This window comes from Trachurus trachurus (genome assembly GCF_905171665.1).
Source record: "Trachurus trachurus genome assembly, chromosome: 4".
Classification (NCBI taxonomy): domain Eukaryota; kingdom Metazoa; phylum Chordata; class Actinopteri; order Carangiformes; family Carangidae; genus Trachurus; species Trachurus trachurus.
This window is the reverse complement of record NC_139898.1, coordinates 24,090,035-24,112,577: the sequence shown is the minus strand read 5'-3', so window position 1 is coordinate 24,112,577 and position 22,543 is coordinate 24,090,035. Positions and strand designations below refer to the sequence as shown.

General features: G+C 39.9%; 1 protein-coding gene across 1 annotated transcript; it reads right to left on the bottom strand.

Annotated features, from left to right (window-relative positions):
- Positions 1 to 1,287: 1,287 nt before the first annotated feature.
- Positions 1,288 to 20,086, bottom strand: myo1f (myosin IF). Its single transcript, XM_083970972.1, has 29 exons — positions 19,920 to 20,086; positions 19,518 to 19,682; positions 15,453 to 15,581; positions 14,557 to 14,646; positions 14,372 to 14,466; positions 14,140 to 14,227; positions 13,921 to 14,010; positions 12,351 to 12,482; positions 12,112 to 12,246; positions 11,344 to 11,476; positions 10,685 to 10,881; positions 10,472 to 10,552; positions 10,234 to 10,320; positions 10,037 to 10,123; positions 9,175 to 9,342; positions 9,003 to 9,088; positions 8,831 to 8,912; positions 8,612 to 8,718; positions 8,429 to 8,527; positions 8,183 to 8,327; positions 7,259 to 7,373; positions 6,999 to 7,168; positions 6,230 to 6,375; positions 5,162 to 5,308; positions 4,920 to 5,068; positions 4,730 to 4,795; positions 4,055 to 4,262; positions 2,340 to 2,500; positions 1,288 to 2,252 (listed from the first exon to the last, which is right to left on the bottom strand). The coding sequence occupies exons 2-29, from the start codon at positions 19,518 to 19,520 to the stop codon at positions 2,176 to 2,178; spliced, it is 3,273 nt and encodes a 1,090-aa protein (XP_083827098.1). The 5' UTR covers positions 19,521 to 19,682; positions 19,920 to 20,086; the 3' UTR covers positions 1,288 to 2,175.
- Positions 20,087 to 22,543: the final 2,457 nt, after the last annotated feature.

Here is a 22,543-nt window from a genome sequence, read left to right as displayed (position 1 = left end):
TTTGACACCTTCACATTAAGTCGGAAAAAAAATTAAAAGCCATAAATAAATAAATAAAGTCTAAGTCTAATTAACATTAAGTAAAAAAGTGTCATTTTATCGGACTATAGAGTATGAGAATGAATGGATCTTCTTACCTCCCATGTTGCTGCTGCTGCTGCTGTCACAGCCTCTCTGGACCGTCTGTGTGGAGCTCATCCAGGTAGAGCAACAGGTGCATTCACGGGGGCGGAACTCTCCCTCACTGTGTCATCGGGGGAAAATGTCCAGAATGGACGGTCCTGTTTTTTTTTTTTTTTTCTTATCCCGTTGTTCAGCCCAATGGGGAAACACACCTGTAAAACCTGAACAAATGAAAACACTTGATTGAAAGATTTTTTAAAAATCAAATCAATCAGTTTGAGGGGGGACAAAGTAAATAAAGGTGCCACTGACAGTTGGACCGAAGTGTCATTACATTTGACAGATGTCTAAAAGGAAAGGCAGAATGATCTTTGTACAGACATAGTGACAGCATTACAAGAGTTTTAAAATTGGCTGTTGTGCGCGACATGTGTAATCTCACGTTGTGTTCAGAGAGATGAGGCTCAACCGGTCCATCTGCTCCGGAGACGCCGGGCCAATACCATGGATGCAGATTTCAAAATAAAAGCACGGGCGCTCTGAGTGGGAGGAAAGAGCATGTATGGAATTTTTTTTGTTTCCCCTCCTCCTCTCTGTATGTGTGGTTATGCAAACCGTCGCTAGGGTTAGGGTTACTGTACAATGATGGAAGAAAAAGCAAACACGTAACTAAACAGCATATTACTGAAGGGGATTGAGATGAAGCGTGAATAATTGTATAAAAGCACATAACACTTTAGAATCTCATTATAGCCTATCTGAATCTGTAAAGTAAGTGGTAACTAAAACTGACTGACTGATGTATAATAGGAGAAAATGCAAAAACTTGTACTGAATTACAGTGCATGTGTTTGTGACATTGTTGAAATTTAAATTAACCTAAATTTGACTGATGCATTTTCACTTTTGGTATGTTGCAATGTTTCTGAAATGCTTTATTCAAGAGGAGGAAAAAAAGAATTTGTAACTAACTTTTAATAACAAAATATTTTCTATTACCTCTGTAAAAAAACAGGTGTACAATTTTCTGTTAATAATAAAACCTCTTTATTGCTTTTACTCTTATACAAAAACAGATATTGATTGATTGCGAGGAATCACATTATTTTACAGAAATAAAAGACAAATAAGACAAACAAAATGCTAATTTGGCAGAAATAAACACAACAAATGATTCAGTCACCTTGTTCTACTTGTACTTCGTTATTCAGAAATCTCTTATAACTTAGCGATGATACAATCTAGACCAGTGCAAAAGTCATTGAGGTAAAATATGAAAACAAATTTGTTTTTCTTTTTTATAGAAACAAAAAACTATGACAAGAAATTAGTAATAATCCATGATTTTTAAAAAGTGAATCAGAAGTATCGTCTATGTAAATACTGATGAGTCATCTGAAGCAGGTTTATTACAGTACAAATGTAACTGTCAAGTTCACTTGTTGCATAATCATCATTGTTTTCATACAGCATCTTCATCACATGATATTGAGCTGGTGACTTAATGGAGAATACTGAGCAGTATCGGCCGATGCTCTGGAGAAAAGCCTCAGATATGAACACTGTAGACACCATAAAGCAATGCAGTATTTTCAGGTCTCTTTTCCCTTAAGGCTGTAACTTTAGCTTTAAGTCATTTTCAGCAAAGTAACGTCTCAAATAAACGAGCTGTAGGGACCGGTATGTGAAGTCAAAGATCTTGTTGCTGGGTCTTTCTGAGCTGGACGGTCCGACATGAAACCTGAGCAGCTGTTTGCAGTGGATGTGTGTTTTCATGGTAATGACCGTAACAGTGAACAGTCTCCTCTGCTCTGCTCTGCTTGTACAGCACGCTGCCAAACAAGTTAGATGTGGCTCAAATGTCAGCGAAGGTCCAACCTCCAACAGTTTCCCCCGTTTGCATTGTGGATGACGACCCAACACGCAACCACGAACAATTCACAGGCGCTTTTTCTTTAGCAAACAGTGTGTGCTGCTTTCAACAAATTACTCATAATTCTCAAACAAACACAGACACGACGACGTCCACCAGGAACCATCAAGGCCTCTCCATCAGATCTTTTCAACATAGTTCCCAGGGAAGAGACCTTCCCGCCCGTGGATCCTGCCCGTCCACCAGCCTGAAGGATCTGCACAGAAAACATTACACATATTGTCAAACAGAATCAAATCTATCAAATCGCTTTAGAGCCTCCTGGTTATTTATTCACACACACCTTCTTTGACCAGGTCGAAGACCTCGTTGATGTCGAAGCTGATCTCGTCCGTGTCCTGGCCGACATACTGGTATATCGCCCGGCAACGAGGCCCCTGGGGTCGAGGCTGCGGTTTAGGAGCAGGGGGAGGTCGATGGCTGATGCTCCTTTTCCTCTGCTTCCTGTGTTAAAGAGAGAGAAACAACAAAGAGATGAAACGAGCTGGAGGTGACAGGAATGTGTAAAGTTTCTTTGAGACAAATGCCACAGGAAAACTGAGGTGGGGCATTACTGTTGCACATATCGTCAACACTTTTTAGATCTTTTGTAACTAGTGTAACTATTGACTTCATAAATGCCCACAAAAATTCTGTATTTATTTATTAGAACCAGTTTTTATAATAGAAATTCTCTTAAAATACATTTTAAAAGATGTGACTTTCTGAGCAAAAAGTTTAAGGTTTGATTTTGTAGAAAAAACAACATTAACATTTATCAAACTCTGACCACACCGACTTCAGAGCACTGAATAATAATGAGACCCACAGTAATGTAATGTCTACTCATAATATCCTTTCTGTAGTACTGACTCAGCCAGTATTAAGCCTATTGAAGGTTTTGTGACATCACATCTATCAACAGAATTAGATTTCAGACTTAATTAATGCTAAATATCAGACATAATTCTAAGGAATAGAGCAAAATTATGCAATTTTATGCAAATTCTTACACAGAGTGGCCACGTTCAGTTATGAGCAAAGAATTAGAGGATATTTTTGGTTTCTAGGCTTAAAAAAAAATCACATTGTCTGGTGCTCATCTTTCCATTTTTGTTATATATCTGTTAACACATACCAGTGAGTTTCTGACTTTCTAATAATCGACAGTCATAAATGTTATCAAATAATTAATAATTGCCTTTTAACACAGCTAGTTAAATGTTAATACATCATAACATTGAATCCATATTTTATGCAGCGCCTCTTCCAGAAGTGGTCAAAAAGATTTTGAAACTTTAGTTAAGAATGTATTGAGGGGCGGTGTTTGGCTCAGTTGGTGGAGCACCCGTCCCATGTGTTGAGGCTATGGTCCTCTGCAGGCGACCCCGGTTCGAGTCCTGTGCCGAGCGGCCCTATCCTGCGTGTCATTCCCCCCCCCTCTGCCTCCCATTTCCTGTCTCTCTCAACTATCCTGTACATTAAAGGCGAAAAAGCCCCTAAAAAATATATATATAAAAAAAAGAATGTATTGAGTATCAAATATTTAGGTGTTGGTTAGTATCAACTATCCTTTTGTTAGCCTGTGCATATTCTCATTTGTCCAGGTCATAGTATCTCAACTGGACTTGGTTATTTGTCTAGGAATTTGTCTAGATTTGTCCTAGACAAATAACCAAGTCCAGCAGTTTTCGATTTAAAATTCCTTTGAGATATCCTTTTGTTAACAGATGTTCGTTTATTGGGTGCGTACCAAAAACATCTGAATGCTACTGTAAATTTTTTTTCCTTTTGTTTCATCCACATGGAAATAAAACAGGTTTATCACTGTCTTGGTATTCGTTTGTCTGGGCTCACTGAACGTTGAGCCTCACCTTGACGTGTCGCGACAGGTCATTTTACCTGTCACTGCACTGACGCTCAGTGACTAATCAGCTCCACCCACACATGCTGCAGTCACTGCTTTCTTGTTTTGTTTTGTTTTGTTTTTGTCATATGTGATGCAGTGATCTCTCTCACCCTGACATGCCCTGGTCGGGCACATTGAGGAAGTCCAGGTTCCCTTGGTTGAACTGGTTCTGTGCCGGGGCTCTCGGGGCCTTGTGGGCGCCGAGCTTGGGCGGGCCGGTGCTGGGTGGCCGGCCTTGTTTGTGCGGGGTGGAATATGTGACGTTTGATTGTTGTCCGGGGGAGGCTCTGGAAAACTGGGCTGCTCCATTTTGATGACCTGAGGAGAGAAAAAGTGGAATAACAGTAAAATTAAACCCTTAAAAGACTTTGCTAAATAAAAATACTACAAAATATTCTACCTTTAAAGTTATTATACTGTGTTGTACTTTGTAGAAATGTTGCAGAAATGATCAGTGGTGGAAGAAGTATTCAGATATTTTATTTTCTGTCATAACTTGAAATTTATTTTTTACTTCTTTATATAATTTAAATATATAACAGTATGAGATATTGCTATAAACCATGGTGTGCCTGCAGCTATGTTGTAGTGTTGTACCATATTTGCCTCTCAAAAGCAATAGAGTTGAAGGTTAAATTACATAAAATGCCTTAAAAACACGATAAAAACTATACCTAAGTGTTGTATTTGAGTGGTATGTATGTATTGTACATAGTTTCTTGTTTTTATCAAGTCTAAAACTGTCATGTACCATCTGTATCTGTCGATGAAAATGAAAGCGTTACCTCTGCTGGGTGCGTGATTTCTCCCTCCACCACCACGAGCCTGTGGGGCGCCCTTCCTGGTCGGCTCTGATAAAACAGAAACTCAGTTAAAACAACATTTGAACTCTTTGTAGTGATCGTTTGTCTTGTATGTGTCATTTTCTACAACATTAGCTTCAACCATCCTGAACATTATTATTTTTTGACTTACTGGAGGACTTGGGGAGACCGTCTCCTACTGTGATGGTGAGGGTCTTCCCTCCAGGTTTGAGCTGGGCCAGGTCTCCTTGCCCCCTCTGGAAGGCCACCACCCTCGAGCCTCCTCCACCCCAGCCCTCCTTCTTCACTCTGAACTCCAGTCTGACACCAAAGAAAAGGTGTTAGTGGTCTGAGCGTGCGAGTGTCAGGGCAAACACAGTTTAAGTGGATGTGAGTACGAGTGTGTTGCTCCACCTGTCAGTGAAGGAGATTGTCAGTTTTCTCTTGGTCACCTCCTCATAGCGTTTAGAGAGCAGGCTGAGGAACTCGGTCTTGAAGTTGGACTCCAGCAGGCTGTCGTATTGAGCCTCGTGCAGGATGAAAAAGTCGTCCTGTCTCGTGCTGCAGAAAAACAAACAAGTATTTATAGCAGAGTTTCACTTTGAGGCTCCTGGTTTGGTGCGTGCTGCTGACCGCATTGTTGCACTCTCACGGTTTTAATAACAACTGTGACTTTTTTCCATTAATGAATCAACTCAATCAACAGCTCGGTGTAATTTTTCTCCTAAACATCCCGATTTGCATTTATTATAAGTGATGGAGGAAAAAAAATCCACAGTTCTCAGTTTTATTTTTCCGGTTTCTCAGTTCTATTTTATTAGATCGAGAGGATCTTTTAATATCCGGCATGAACAGGAGGAACGATTACAGCAAAACTGTCTTCGATGTTCACGTCGGCACCTGATTATTGTTTAATAACAGTACAAAAGTGTGAACCCATAACTGTAATCAGACTTGGAAACAGAAATTCTGGCACAGCACTGTCGAGACACGTCAGTCCATATATGACCCTTTTTGTTTCATGCTATAATTTAAAGTGCTTATAGTAATATGAGCTGTAGCATTAGTTTAGCATGTAGTTTATCATTCTTACTCATTCCTGTTTATGTTCTGTAGTAGTAGTTTACAGCTTTTTATCTACAAGTTTAAAGACACTTATGACTGAAGGATGCACTCTTATCTCAGGGTCAAGGTTATTACCGTATCTAAGTGTTAGAAAAGTGTCTCCAGTGCAAATTGAGAGTGACATCGTTGCAAGACAACATGCAAAGTGATAAAAATAACAACACATTCTGTGAATTCTGACTTCTGAAGAATATGCTCATTTCCTGTCTTTACTGTGGGTGCAACAGCGGCTTCTAATGCAGTGGTTAATGGCAGCAGAGCAGCACACCAGTTCTTGTATTTCCACCCACAAACAGCAACCACGAAAGTTACAGTTACCAGCTTTAGTAGTGTATCGTGTGCGAGCGCCAGACCGACCTGAGAGAGACGCCACTGATGCTTACGAACTCCAGTTTTCGTTTCAGCACCTCCTTTATCAGTCCTTTCTCGGGTCCTTTCTTCACCTTCTCTCGACCAATCAGATAGATGCCTTTGGGGGTCAAGATCAAATCTCTCTTGATGGACTGGGTCGTAAAAACAAAATAGAAAGCAAAAAAAAGGAAGTGAGAAATATAAGCAACGTGAGAAAACAGAAGAGGTATTGCATGACCTTTCTGATGAATCCAGAAAGCAATTGTTCTGATCATTTACTTTAACCCTCCTCTTGTGTTTGGGTCACATTTGTGTTGTTAGAGTTAAAACTGAAATCATACGTGCAAAACCAACCATTTCATGGATAAGGAAGCCAAACAACGTAACAAAGATATAAGAAACAAATGGGATGATAAATTATTGTTTTTAGTGTATTCTACAGCTGATTTAAGACTCAAGTCAAAGCCAACTCTAACACAAGAGATGGTAGATAACAGCTAACAAGAGGAAGATTGAACCGAAGTCAAGGGGGTATACTGACAAAAAAGGCCCAGGGGCCCACATCAAAAATATTAAAACCAACATTTTCATGGATAAAGAAGCCTAACAATGTAACAAAGACATGAAAAACAGATGTGTATTTTACAGCTGATTTAAGACACGGGTCAAAACCAATGAGATGGTAACAGAAACGCTAACACAAGACGTAGGTTAATGTCATAAAACTGGACAAAACTTTGTAATGATAATAACACAGTGCTTCATGAAGCTTCACCTTGAACCTGCGATCAAATTTATTGACCGAATCGGCAAAGTCGACGCGCTCCCTCTTGGCCAGAAACTGCCGCAGCTCCGGCCTCTGCTCCAGACCGAGGTAGTCTCCAACAAAGTTCCTGTTGATGCTGTTCTTCCTCCGCTCCTTGGAGTTGTACAGGATGTCCGAGGCTGAGGGAGGCCACCAGAATCATGTCAGAAACACTTATTATTACGTTATTAGGTGGATACGGTATGGACAGTGTGTTTGCCCTCACTCACCCTCCTCTCTCATTTGCTCATACTTCCTCCTGGCGATGTATCGTCTATAGGCTTTCTGGATGGTCCGGGCAAAAGTGTCGAACTTCCTCTCCCTCATCTCCTCGAGCAGAAACAGCTGAGGAGCGAATTTACATGTGTCATTCATCATTGTTTTTGTCAAGTTTTACATCCAGCAGTTACACAACAACAACAACACTTGCAGCCACACATTCACACATGTTCTCTCTTTTAGTTTTGCTTTTGACCTCTACCACCATCATGAGAAAAATAATACTCGGTGTCTGCTGTTTTCTGCAGAGCAGGTGCACACTAGTTTTCAGTGGTTTGTCAAAACCTGTTACTGAGAACAACTCAGTGAGAAGGTCACAGTGGTAAAGCCATAACCAGCTCATAAACTACAAGCAGAGACTTTAATTCTTTATTCTGCTTCTAAACATATATTTTTTTAAATAGTTACTGCTTTAAATATGTCACTATTTGGAAAAGTGTTTTAATATAATGATTCTTTAGCCTCAGCATTTCATGTGTGATATACTTTCTTCTTTATTTATCTCTGTTTGCGGGCATAGACAGAAAAGTCAGAGGGAGAGTTGAGATGACATACTGCAAAAGGCTGAATAGGATTCGCAGCAGAAAACTGTGACTTCTTTCATACTGTCACACTGTTTTCACGCAGTATCATTTGAAGCACTGCTAATAAGAAGATTGATTTATAGCTAAGTCGTAATATTACACTGCAAAAATACAAAGTTACAGGTCCCACAATGAAAACATTACTTAATATATATATATAAAATATACTTTAACATATTTTTATGAACAAATTATTACTCTTCTTCATATAGTAATAAAATAAAAAGTGACATATACTGGAATTACTCAAATTTGTGAGACCCAGAATGAAATATATAAGCAGTGTGTTACCGATTCAGGGTTCTTGACAAACACTTTGGTGCGCCCCAACTGGTACTGGTCGTTATCCATGTTGACCGACCGGAGGAGGTGAAGGACGCCCTGCTGCTCTGGACCCCTCCAGTGTGGCCACGTTTCTGCCGTCAGAATGGCATACCTGCAATGCACACACACACACACACACCAATCACCACTTTAAACTGTGCTCTTATTTCCAGACAAACATGTGAAATGAAGCATGTGTGGAATCAAACTCACCTCAACAGAAACTTATGAAAGAGTCTGCGATAAGCGAAGCCTGCTCGTCTTACACGTATGTTTTCCCGCAGCCCTAGATACTCGACCTGATGTCTCGCCCTACAAACAGATGGAGTCACACCATTTATTAAGAAGTGTTTGCTAAACGTCCATGTGGATACGTTTGACAAAGACGACACTGACCTGCTCTCCTCCCAGTCTTTAGGCCTTTTTGTCTCGTTGGGTTTGATGCAGCGGATGTAGTGCGGCGTGCACTTCATCAGGGTGTTGACCAGGTCATTAGCTTGTTTCTGTTGGAAGCATCAACGTGAAATCTAAATGTCGTTGAAAAGAAAAGGCAGCTGGAAGGATCACAGCGCCTCAAGTTTTTACCACATGGTTACTCCCAGGTTCAACTCTCACCTTGATCTTGGTGCTGGCTGTGGTCGGCCTGCTTTTCTTATCTGTGTTGAGGTTTTCAGGGAATAAGCTGCGGATGAAATCACTAAAAGAAACAAGTAGAGGAGAAATTACACACTATTCTTTGCAAAATACAACAATAAGTGAAAACCCCTGGTAAGTTAAGGGGACTCACTATTCACTGCTTTGCATGAGCTCTATGAGGTCAGTGAAAAGCACATCCCGGTTCCTCTCACAGAAGCCGTTGACGTCGTATGATACCTGAGATGACAAAAGAAGATTAGCAGTCAGATACAGTAAGAATTGATAATAAAAACAAACAAAAACATTAGCAGTCAGGTTCCCACCTTGCCGGCGTAGTGATGTATGTTGAAGCCGGAGTTCCAGCTGTTGAAATGTTCGTGCGTCCCCACAGTGTTCTGCAGTTTCTGCAGCAGCGTGCCATCTGCACCCTCTCCTTTGGCGTGCATGGTGGCACAAACATCATCCAGCACACTCATTATACCAGTCGGGTTCTGTAAGGAGGGAATTTTATCGTCAAATATCACCATTTATGTCTGAGATTATGTATGACAAAATATATACATATTTTGTTTGTTATTTCTGCTAGAAAACTAATAAACTAACTAACCAACTACATCTACAAATTCACATTGTGTAACAGAGAATGTGACAATGATATTATAAAAGTTTAATGGCTAAGACAACAAGCCATCTTTTCTTGTACATGGTACAATCTGAAATATAAACAATTTCAACACCCCACGGTGAAATAATAAGAGAGGAAGGGGCTTCGACAGTTAAAGAGAGGTAAAAAATGTGCCCCTCATTTTGTAATTTATTTTTATTTCATCTCTTTTTCACTTATATTTCTATGAATTTATTTGGATTACTCTTGCTGAATATCTAATTTTCTCCACACACAGTGTATTAAATATGTTATTATATCATGGAAAAACCATAAACATCCAGAAAGACCACTTATAGATACAGTATCTAGGTTTAACAAACAAAAGCCAGAGTATTTAGATATCTCTCCGTCCCAGAGGATAAATCCTCTGCTGTTTTTGAACTCATTTCTTGTCAGTGTTGACAGAGCCTCTTTTTTTCATAGCAGAGCACCAAATTAATTTAGTGCACCTGTTTCCTCATATATGAGCCACTTCAAATCCATCTCTGTTGGTTAAGGTGAGGTAGTTAAGGACTTACCAATTTATTCTCGATGAGATCGCACACAATCTTGTTGTTGAAGTACTCGATGGGTGTCCACTTGATGCCCTCCTGCACATACTCTTCCTGTGAGGAAATCACAGGACAGAAAAGAAACAAATGCAAAAGGAAAACTCTTAGACATTGATTTTAAACAGTTCAAGTAAGCAGGGCAAGTGAATGTGAATGGGATCTACCTGCTCAGCCTTCAGAGTGAGTTCAATGAAGATCTGTTGCAGTTTCTCGTTGACAAAGTTGATACAAAACTGCTCAAAGCCATTTTTCTGTAGGAGGAGTAGATAATCCAGTCAATGTCAGATTATCACCACAGTACATAAAACAAACCCTGCTGTGATGCATCAACCATAAAACTATCATGGCAATTTAGTGGCTGCCTAATAAATCATGGGTCATTATGTTGTAAGAGGGGCTAACCTTGAATATCTCAAAGCCATAAATGTCAAGTACTCCAATACTGAATTCTTCATACGGTTTCTGGATGGCTTTATTTATGGCCTGGAAAAACAGACAGAGGCAGAGCAGAAGAGAAATATTAAACACAAACACATTTATCTATCTCCATACATGCAGGAATCTCAAGCGGATAAATAGCGAAAGTTATTTCATCTGGTTTTGTCTTGAGTGTACCTCAACCAGATAGTCAAAGAGTCGTGCATAGAGGGCTTTGGCCAGAGCGTCTCTTGTGTAGGTGGCTTGCTCCTTGTTCAGGGTCACGTTGATGGACTCGGACTTCCCTCCCCACTTTGAATCCATCTTCCTGCTGGTCAGCTTGTCCTGAAGACGGGTGGGGTCGATGCCCAGCAGATAGGCAGGGAAGGCGAGCACTGGAGCAAACAAAGGGAAAAGTTGCATTCAAAATTTGATATAAATATGTCAAAATGAGACTTAATATGGAAATAAATCTGCTGTAAATGTGTTTCTGACTTGAAATAATGAGTTTTTCCACCGTGGATGTAAACAATAATCATCAGTGCAGCATGGATTCAGTGGTAAGCGACAATAGGAAAGATAAACAACAACAACCAGTGCTGGTGCACACGGATTCTCTCAATTAGCAGAGTTTCCGCCGTGGGACCGGTTTAGCCGTGGTGAGCTCTTTGACTCCGATCCCTTTGGGAGAAAATGGGCAATTTTATGTGCAAGGTGAGAATGTGCACATGCATGAACGGCTGAGTTAATCCGTGTATGTGTCTGGTGTGAACATGGATGTGTAAGGAGTGTGAAGGTGTGTCTGGATGTGTGTGTGTGTGTGTGTGTGTGTGTGTGTGTGTGTGTGTTTCACTCACAGTCTGTGCTTTCCACTTGGGCATAGTTGCCGGCCTCGATGAAGCTGATGTTTCCCAGGTGGAGGATGCCTCCGATGATCTGCAGCACCTGATTCTGGATGTCGCCTGGGATCCCGATCACCTGCATGGCTTCCTGAAGACCACATTGTAAAAAGGTACGGGCAAAGTAAGGACAAAAAAGTACTTAAAGAAGTAGTGAAAGCAGAAAGATTGCCCCTGAGTTACTACTTTTGTGCCAAAATTAATTTCAGCTGATTGGTTAAATCATATAACCATATAACAAACCTGGGGCCGTGTTTTATAGCGTTCCCCACTTTGCAACCCCCTCATCTACAGATTGATACCCCACCAAACATATTAAACTGTTTAATCTGAATAACTGTTAGAGACAAAAAGAAGAAAAAAAAGTCAGAACAAAAACTTCTGTGGAATAAAAATAGTTCTCTACTTTCCATTGCCTTTAATCATAATGTACTTTGAAACCCCTAAGAGCAGATTTTAACTCAGAGGATCTTTTTTTTTTCTTATTGTGCATCTACAACATGGAACAACTCTAGAATAATTTGAAACCTTATTCACTTTTATCTTCAGAGCACTTTAAATCTGTAATTACATCACAATTTACTTCCAGATGTTCCTGTTTTAGCTGAACTCTCTTATTTCAGTTATTTGGTTGGTTGTTATTTATATTCTTAATGTTTCTGTTTTTTGTTATTGTTTTATTGTTTAATTTCTTGAAATTACTGTATTTGTTTTCAGGATATTTACCATAGTTTCTTCAAAGTCTTTGCTATCGTTGGTCCCATCCACCTTGTAGGTCTCAGACTGGTTGAGGTAGTAGTAGTAGTCCGGGGTCACGAGGCCCAGACTCTCTCTCTGCTGAGCGTTGGCGCCCTCTATCAGCTGGAAGACAACAGTGCAGTGCAAAGTAGGAAAGAAGCTTTTATTTGAATTCCTCTTTTTGCATGCAGCATCTGCAAATGATCTGTAACACATTAGTCTCTGACCTGATAGTAAATGTGGAAGTTCCTCTCGCTCTCATTCTGGCTCACCACCCTCGATTTCTCAAGCAGGAAGTTTGAGATTTTGCCTCCGTCTGGCTCCCCTCCTCTGCTGAACTGAATCTCAAAGTATTTCCCCTGGTAGATTCAAAAATCAACAGTCAACAGCTGGATGCGACAAACACGCTGTCAGAAGATAAATCTGTAAAATCTGATTACACTCAACGGCCGTGCGATCAAAGCATAACAATGTCTAGATCATCAGTCACACACCTCCCTGCACAACTTGCATGGACAGACACACTACTGCAATTTATCTTGCACTACATCAACAGGAAACAAATAGGTGGATTGCACCTAAGATGCACACATGCATGTGGTCTAAAGGTGTGAAATTAGAGCGCTGGGACCCCACAGATGAGAAAGCAGTTTTCTATATATTACATACATCTCTTGTTTATATATTCATTCGTAGGTGGCATGCATTAATACAGTTGTATTGCCATTAGTGCACCTATTTGAACAACTACTTGATTCCTTGAGTCATTTTGAAGAGTATAGTCTACGGGCATGATAGTGGCTCTGTGATGAGGGTCTCTGAGCTCAATGCTAATGTTCACATTGCAACATGCTGATATTTTGAAGGAATCATGTTTACACTGTTGGCGTTTTGCGTTCTGACATTACTAACAGCGCTAAACACAAAGTGAGGCTGATGGGGATGTTATTGTTACGGCAGGTATTAGGTCATGAAATGAAGACAAACTATGATGCAGGCAGGGAAAACAAAAGTTATTTTATTTCATCCTGGGGGGAGGGGTGATGTCAGTGTCTGTATCAAATTTAGCAACAATCAATGCAAAAGCTTTTTTCTCAGCTATTTGGGAGCCGTGAATATTAGCACAAAATTTCATGGCTGACCTGTCCTTGTTGAGATTTGAATCTTGGCAGCTCGCCCTCGCCCCTAGATGGTCCTTATGTTTTGTTAAATTCTTGTTCTTGTTGCTAGAAGTATAAACTTGCTGTATTACTCCTATTTTAACCTCGCTGCACTGGCTCCCCATAAAACAAAGAATTGATTTTAAAGTACTTCTAGTTTTTCAGTCTATGAATGGTTTAGCCCCCTCCGACATGCTCACTGAATAAACGCCTTCTTGTCGTACCTCGCATCTACACTCAGCTAAAAGTGTTTTTAGTTTCCACCTACTATTTGGAATAATTTACCACTAGAGATCAGGTCTGCCGCAACTGTATCTATTAAAAGCAATATTAAAATGTACCTATTTGCATAAGCCTACTGTATAACTAACTCAATGGACACCTTATTAATTTTGTTTCTAATTTTACTTTTTAATCTTGATTGTCCCAATCTGTTTTTATGTATTTCTTTTAATGTCATGTGTGCATCTTTTGTATCTTGAAATGTGCTATATAAATACAATTTGACCTGATTTGACTTGTTATTACTGTAATAAAACGGCTACATGTACATGTCCTAATGAATATTGAACACAGCGGTTAATTGAGATCCATAGAAATGATCTGTAGTTGCTGCAGAGGTAAAGATCTTACTCACAAAACGACTAGAGTTGTTGTTGCGTACAGTCTTGGCATTCCCAAAAGCTTCCAGCAGAGGATTTGACTGTAGGATGATGTCTTTCACATGCTGCAACACACAGAGACAAACTGAATGAGATCGTTTGAGACGCGGCAGAGATACCACACACCACACTGCAGGAAGTTCAAAGGTCTTGAGTCATAGTGAAGCAGCAAGTGCAGCGTCCTGTCTCTATACCTGCACTTTTGATCCTCCTCCTGATACTTTGGAAATGTAACCCATGATGTATTTGGCGGCCACAGTCTTCCCAGCGCCACTCTCACCGCTACAGTACCACAACACCATAAAAGCATGAAAAAGAGGACACAACACACGACAAAGACAAACACATTATTCCACAAACTGCACCAGCACTTGGCAAAGACGTGATGCAGCACCGAGCGGCTCGACACAAGACGAACACACACACCTGATGATGACGCATTGATTTTCTCCATCGATCATCATGTTTCTGTACATGTTGTCTGTCAAGGCGTAGATGTGAGGTGGGTTCTCATATTGGGCCTGTGGAGATAAACAGATCAAGTTAATGCACCACTGAACTAAACACACATGACATGAGTTGGTGATAAAATATTGGAGGGTTGTACTCACAGCTCCTTGATAAAGTTCGATTTCTCTTTCAGTGAAATAGGGCATCTGTTTGAATGGGTTAACTGATATCAACACGGGGCCGATGTAAGTCTGAGCAGTGGAGTTAAGGAACATGAGGAAAAACCCTAACCTTTATCAATACAATACTGTAATACTAAGAATGAGATGAACAGACAAAAATTTGTTGATGAGTGATATTTTGGTGGCGGGGTGACAGACTGTGAGTGTAGGTGTTGGGGAATTACTGGCTTTAGCCCACAGCAACCTCAGTATTTCCTGAAAACCAGACAAATATGACAGTCATGTGGTAAAACTAAGCTGTAGGGGCTCATTCTGATCAGTGATCATGTATATTAGTCATTATAACTTTTTTTTTTATAGCAGTGTGTTTTAACTTGAGGTGATGTCAGCTGCTCTCGCTTGCTGATTTGATGTGCTATTTCTTTCTTTTTTTTGTGCTCTATATATGGGTTTGAAGTAAGTTCAGCTGTGCTCTAAGAAGACGGAAGTGAGCTGTTGAGTCATCGACCAATGCAGAACAGAGAAGAGTAATGTCCTTGTATTGATGCCCTTATATGTTTTTTTTTTTTTTTTTTGGTAATGTCACTTTTAGGTGCTTTGAGGCGTCAAAAAATGAAGGTAGGCGTGTAGCTGCTATCCGATGACAGCTACATTACTGACACATTGAGACCTAACTTCCTGTCCCCCGGTTATTAAAACTTCCTGTCATCATGAATCTAAACAAAGATTTGAATGTGTTTGTTTGTTTACAGACATCTGACATGCAGTAGTGGTAAAAATGTCAAATCAACAATTGAGACAAATGAAAATACATAGAAAAATACAAGCCGTTCACAACCACAATAACACAGCGGTGACGTCAGACTTTAGGATACAAAGATGTAGTCGTCCATGAATCGTTTCTTGAGATTTTCCACAATGGCGTCCTCGGTGATCTTGGACAGCAGGACCATGTCGTCCACCCCACTCTGCTTAACATTTTGACTCTGCCAGTGGTACTTCGCCTAAATCACACAGCAGGAAGACAACAGAGACATTTTAGACGAAGGATGGGAGGCTGCGTTTATCTGCAGTCATACAGGGTGTATACAGGAATCTTGAAGTTAATTCTAATACCTTTTTAAGACTTTTTCAAGACCTTCTCAATATTTTTCAATACCTCACCGCCACTTAAAGCTGCAACCATTTACATGAGTGACACTTTTAACTTAACAGTTTTAGTTTGTGATAAAGACTATAGACCACTATGATACAACAGAATTCAAAATAGGCTAGGATAATAAATCAAAGGCAAAGTTTATATAAAAAAACATTGCTCGACTCTCAAAAAACAAAAACAACAATCTTCTTTTCTTTTTTTATGTACCGGTTCATCTTTGTTTTTTTAATAAAATGGATAAATTCACACACTTTTACAATGTTTTTTAGGACTCAAACTCTTGGACGGCTAATACAGAAAAAATACCTTCAAAATTTAAGACTTTATAATGTCGTGAAAAGACTTTTTAAATACTTTTTAAGGGTCTTAATTTTCCCAAAATTGATTTATCACCATTTAATACTTTTCAAGACCCCGCGGATACCCTGTCATAATTATCTGTAATTTACTGAAATTTTAACCACTTTTAAGTTGAATAATTGATTTTGGTTTAAAGTTTAGAGAAAATGAATTAACGAATGAATGAACGAACGAACGAAAGAAAGAAAGAAAGAAAGAAAGAAAGAAAGAAAGAAAGAACAGAGACTGTGAGAAATACACTTCATTTACGTAGCAACAGACACAGGTCTAGCATCAGTGTTGCTGTACTTTAAAAATGTAACCCTGTGTGGTTGCCATTACAGGAAGCTGAGGCAGGTTGCCAGGCAACAAGTCACAGAGGAGGTGAGCTCATTTTCTAACTTGGACATTTTAGAGAAGAAACACCAAACCTTTTAACCAACAACACAACAACACAACATGTACGGCACCTGATAATAAATACCATGGTGATGAAACAGTACCCACATGTTTTATCTTCATGGTTGTTGTGTTGTGTTGTATTGTGTTATTGATCCCGAGGCCTGATCGGGTTCCAGTTTAAAATGTCATCGACTCTTTTTCAGAGTTGAGCTGAACTCATATCCTGCGTTTTTGGATTTCCCTAACAGATCTCAGTCTGTTTGATGTGTGAAGACTAACTAGTCTTGTATTTACTGTGTCACTGATTGAAGCTTGCAAAAAAAAAAAAAAAAAAAAACATCCAATCACGTCACAAAGTAAAGAGCTGAAGGTCATAACAAACCTCTTCACATCTGTGTTAGTGCAGCACAGATGTTGTTACCACCACAATGTCAATCCATCATTGACAACCATCCATAGTGTCACCAAAGTCGCTTGGCTCACTTCTTGTGGTCAGGTGAGTTCAGGTGTTTTCTGCAACCAATCAGATCTAACCACGATCTCAAACAACAGCCAATCCCGTTCAGTCCCAGTCAAACTTTGAAACACTTTTCTGCCCTCTCCTGCTGTCTAGTCTCATTTCACTTGCGATTAGTTGCAACCCTCCTCCACATCATCCACCTACAGTCGTCACATCAGCTCCCCTCCTCCATTCGCGTTTACTTTTTCCTCTATTGTTTTGTAAATGGCTATAAAGTTTTATTTGTTAACTCAAAACTAAGTCCCTCATGGTTGAATCTGGGTTTATTGTTAAGTTCTGTTGCTTGAATTAAAGTCTTAACACCTACCAGATATATCGGTCACACCAAATTCAAGACGGAAGTCATAAGCTAAAAGCTGCTTAAACCCCACAAAACTAAAAACTGCACAGTTTTTTTTAAACTGTCACACTTATGCAAAAAACAGTCTCATAGATGTTTACATAGATGTAAACTTGTCCTATTCCATCCAAGTACCAAAATCAACAATGAATTAGTCTATCTCTTAGTACTTCGTATAAAATCTGTTGGTTTTTTGTCTTTTCACGGGACTTGTCGACAATAGGGAAAGTCCAATCCGGTGTAGGACCCAAAACAGTCCCATGTCCAGGAACTGTGCCTTGAAACAAACTGTTAGGACTTCTGTTACTTTGTGATGTCACAACAACAGCTGTCTTCTGATTGGTTCAGGCTCTCCTCACCTCTGGCTGAAAATCTATCACTGTATCAGGGCTGAATGTCACAATAAGGCACAATTAACATGATGCAATGTCAAGAAACAGAAAACAACGTTTTGATCTACATCAGTAGATGAAGTTTACCTCAGTCATTGTGGAAATGTAGATGTTAAAAAGTGTACCTGAATTGTTTGTAACCCCAGCTACTACTTTCTTTGTTTGATTAAGTTTTGCTCTGTGAATGAACTGTGACTTTAACGTCACTCAAAAAAACCCACTTCTGCCTGTGGCCATTTTTATTTGTAATACTGCAGTGAAAAAAGTTCCTAATATTTGCAATACTCAGATGACATCACTGGAGCCACTTTTCAATGAGAAACTTCTCAATCTTCTCACACAGTTACTAGAAAGATGTTTAAAATGCAAATGATTGAAGCTTTGAGAAACCACAAACAGAATGCCACCCAACCTCTATTTTATTGTGGTTTCGGCAGAAGTCACTAAAATCCAACATCTCAAACTCTCGCCTTGTTAAACAGGAACTTTCAGCCTGGCGTTGAAAGACCAAAAAAAAGAAAAGTTTACCCTTTTGCACCATGTCAACTCATCAGAAGTTATTTCGGTCAGAGATGCTGTCTGCGTTTCACTCTGCTATTAGCATATTGGCCACATCTTACTGGAGAAGCAGACCCATTTCTTTGACTGCACTTTAACATCAACCACACTGGTGACTCTTACTCTGAAAAGCAAATGGACTGTATGCATATACAACAATTGTAAATCCTCAGAGATAATTGGGGGCACTTTATCTTGCCCAATGACACATTGACAAATGGGTGTGAGGAGCCAGGGATCAAACCACTAAACCTCTGCTTAGTGGAAAACCCAACTGTACCTCCTGAGCCACAGCCTATTTCTAATTTTTTAACTTTACAATATGCATGTTTGGACAGACTTAAGGGCTTTAAAACAGTTCCTGCAGCATGTTGTCACGCATAATAAGGAGGATATCTGCCTGTGTGCAGCAGACTGTGAGATTTTGGATGTGTGAAGACCCTTCTGAGTGTGAGGAGGAAGTGTTGAGGCCGCTCCTGTAGTCCACTTCCCCCTCTCGCACCTCACTGCTGCCTCTTGTGAAACTTATAAACTTTGTACATGCTACCAGTTCTCTTCCTGCATCTGCCCGCGGATCGTTTTTTATCAGAGACCCCCCCGAGTAAAAAAGCACTGAAGCCGTGCGTTGAATCGTGTGAACTGAGATTAAAGTGCAACTCAGTTCATTCAAAGCATTAACATTATTTAACCAATTTCCTCTCACGTGTGGGTTTCTGTGTACGAATCTGTGTTGTTTGACTGTCAGAAATCCACTTAAGTGCTGTTGTCTGAAATGTACTCACAGATCAAACCACACAACAACGTGATAATAATGCATTTTGCTGCCTTGAAGTTGTTTCAATGAAAGGGCTTGTCCTGAAAAAGAGGAAACTCACACTGGTGCTGCTGCTGCTGCTGCTGAGAAGGAGCTCATGTTCCCAGAAGTGAGTTCCCTGAATTGATGGTCTTTTAGGAAACACTACTTAATTCATAATCGCTTCAAAATTGATGATTTAAAACCATTAAATCTACTCTTGTTGCTTTTAATGGGAATCTACCGAGATGACATGAAGTTCATCGTGAGTTAGTTTCACCTTCTCAAATAGAAAATTGTCCAATTTGATTTTAACTTCCTCAGACCTGTGATTGTTAAATTATCAGCAGGCAGATGAAGGACTTAGAAAAGCTGTAGTTTTATGATAATACACATGTTACAGCTGTTAGGGGTGGAAAATGAAGGTGGTACCGTACCATTGTTCCTGTCCTGTGAGCCTCCCCTCTTCCTCCTCCTCAGGTGTCCACTGTCCAGACAGTGCGTTTTTGATGTGGTTGTGTGTCGTTAAAATCCACAAGTTGACCTCTTCAGATTGTAGCCATCACCCGGCAGAACGGTGAGAGCCGACAGCAGCCAGCGACCTGCAAGACATCCAGTGCAACATTCAAAACCTACTTCCTCATACTCCCACAAATGTGTGTGAAACAAGAACTGCTCTGAGATAACAGACACAGACACACACACACACATGCACGCACACCAACACACCTCACACGCAAGCATGCATAGATGCTCAACCATGCAAGTCAGGCCACTACTTCTGTATTTCTATGATATTAAAAAAAGCTGTCGCCCAGAGAATAAAATAATAACTTTACCAGCTGTGGGCAGTTCCTGTGTCAGCTGATCCAAAATGTTAAAGGTGCAATTAATCAATCCATTAAATTTCTACTCAAGTCTTGATGGCAACGACAACAAGAACTGTAAAGTGATAATTACAACAACCTGTTGCCAAATGATGGTGTTTCAGTTGTGAGCTGCCGGCTCCACCCAGGCTGTGGTTACTTCATGTTGTGTTGGTGTCGTCAGAGCAGCTGGTGTATCCAACGCCCGTAATAACTGATGCAGGTTCACACAGGGTGTAGCTACACTGTGCTGACAGGACTTTGTGTGTGTGTGTGTAGGTGTCAAACTGTAAGTGTGTGTCCCATGTTTTATGTCGCTTTGAGTGAGAAATCACCGCAAACCCAAACCAACAAGGAACAGATCTCATAGGGTGGTGTTAACAAGACAGATTTTTTTTTTAGAGGGCACATTTGGTTTGTCAATGTTGTCAAGATTCATATCTAAAACCCTGGCTCTTGAGACTTTGGGACCCAGGATATGTAAAATGTCTCCACCCTATCTAGTCGTTTGTTTGTAGTTTTGTATCTGTTTGCCACCATACAGTATCACATGTTTTTTTGGGTCATTGTGCATATTTCTGTGGTCAATCTGTTCGTATAGTGGTGACTGTACATGTCTGTGTTGGTTTTAATTTTGTTGCTACTCTGAAGTTATTCTATCTCTTTTGAACTGGTATTGTAGTTATGAGGAGATCTACAGCAAGTGCTACCGCGTTGTTACTCTGTGAAAAAGGTGGCAAAGGTGTGAACAGTGTGTGGTATGTGTGGTTTTTATATGTTAGTTGTCTCGGGAATGAAACTCATGTGCCAAAAAACTATACTAGCCTATACTATATGAAAGTCTGCTACTCCTTTAAAGTCCCTCATGAAAAAAAATCCTTCTTGAGTAACTACTGGTTTGGTCCTGCTGACTGGTATATTATTAAGTATGACATCATATTACATGTTAAACACTAAGGCATCAGTGTTTAATCAGCAAATGACTGTTGTAGCTGTTGGACACATACAAACTTTGTCCTGATGTAGCTATAAATAAGTTTTCAATCTTTGGACTGGAAAAAAAAAATTCCCCTAATCTTTGATTTCTAGTGAAATAGCAACTGGATCATATGAACACTTACTAAAATTAAACATTAACAGGTCTTCAGAGAGGGAAATGCAACTTCACACTTCATGAAAATAACTGGATTAAATGTGTTTTACAATCTTGCTCTGTCATTCACCCCATGCACACTGTTCACCATTTTTTAAAACTTAAAATCTTGAAAAAAAAGAAAGAAAGACAAGAAAAACCGTGTGAAAATGACTTTCTCTAATAATGCATTTCAGTGGACGTCCAGGCAGAGTCAGTCAGAGTACGAGTGTATGGTATACGCACTGTGATTGGCTCATTGCGTTTGAGGGCGGGGCTTAGCCAGAGGTCAATGCGTTACCTTGAAAGTAGCATAACTAGTAACGTAAAGTTGTCAATTAAATGTAGTGAGTGGAAGTATAAAGGTAACATAAAATGGAATTACTCAATGTAAGTACGAGTAACTTAAATTTATACTTGAATATTTTTGTACTTTGTTACTTTCAACCACACCAATGCCAGTAATGGTCCCAGCCATGGATGTAGCCTGGTCACAGCATTAATAGCTAACTGAAGGTCTCCATGGAAACAACATGTTTTTAAAACCGTTAGCACCTGACGTCACAGTGCTAGTGTGGGCTAATTCGTGTAGTCGTCCTAGTAGGCCTAGTGAACAATACCAAGCTTAACTGCTTTAATTAAACAAGTAGTTCTTCTTACCTTAAAGGGGACATGTGAAAATATCACTTTTTGAAAGCTCTTAACATATATTTGGGTGTTGGTCTTGACTTCCGGCCACCAACATGTGAGAATTGACAAAAAAATCGGTAGCCTAATGTGCAGGCTCCTAGGTTGAAATCCACTTGGTTTTACGAGCTGTTCCCTCAGTTGTCTTCCAGTGATGTAACTAGACTCGAATTTGCATAATACCACCCCTACCTGGTACCGGTAGAAGGGGCGGGGCAAGCAGTGGTTCATTTGCATTTAAAGGGACAGGCTCTGAAACCAGCCGTTCTGCTGTTTTGAGAGGATGAAAAGAGCTGTGATGTTTGATCCTTGGGGTATTTTGACCAAAACATGTCACAGACAACAAGACACCTGGGAACTATTTTAATTTGTGGAAAGGGGGCATAATATGTCTCTTTGCGGGCCTGCCGGGGCGGGACATCCCATAGAAAGACACTGCACGTACCATCATGCACTGAACTGACGCAAGGTGTTTTCTTCCAGTGACGCAGTCCTTACACTATACTGTATATTTAATGAATATTTCAAAAATGCTCTTTTAGCTCTTCACATATACACTATAGTGTGTTATAAAAGGTTTATGAAATATTTGTCTACTACTTATAAATATGGGTAAATGATTGGTGTTTTTATAATTCAGTTTTTCTTTTTCTTTTGAAGTTTCTAGTCTAGTTTTAGACATTTCTAATCCATTTATGGTAGCCACCATCAACCACCTGTTTCTTTTCCTGTTTCATGTCTGCACACATATTAAATCGCTACTTTTATGACTGGCCCC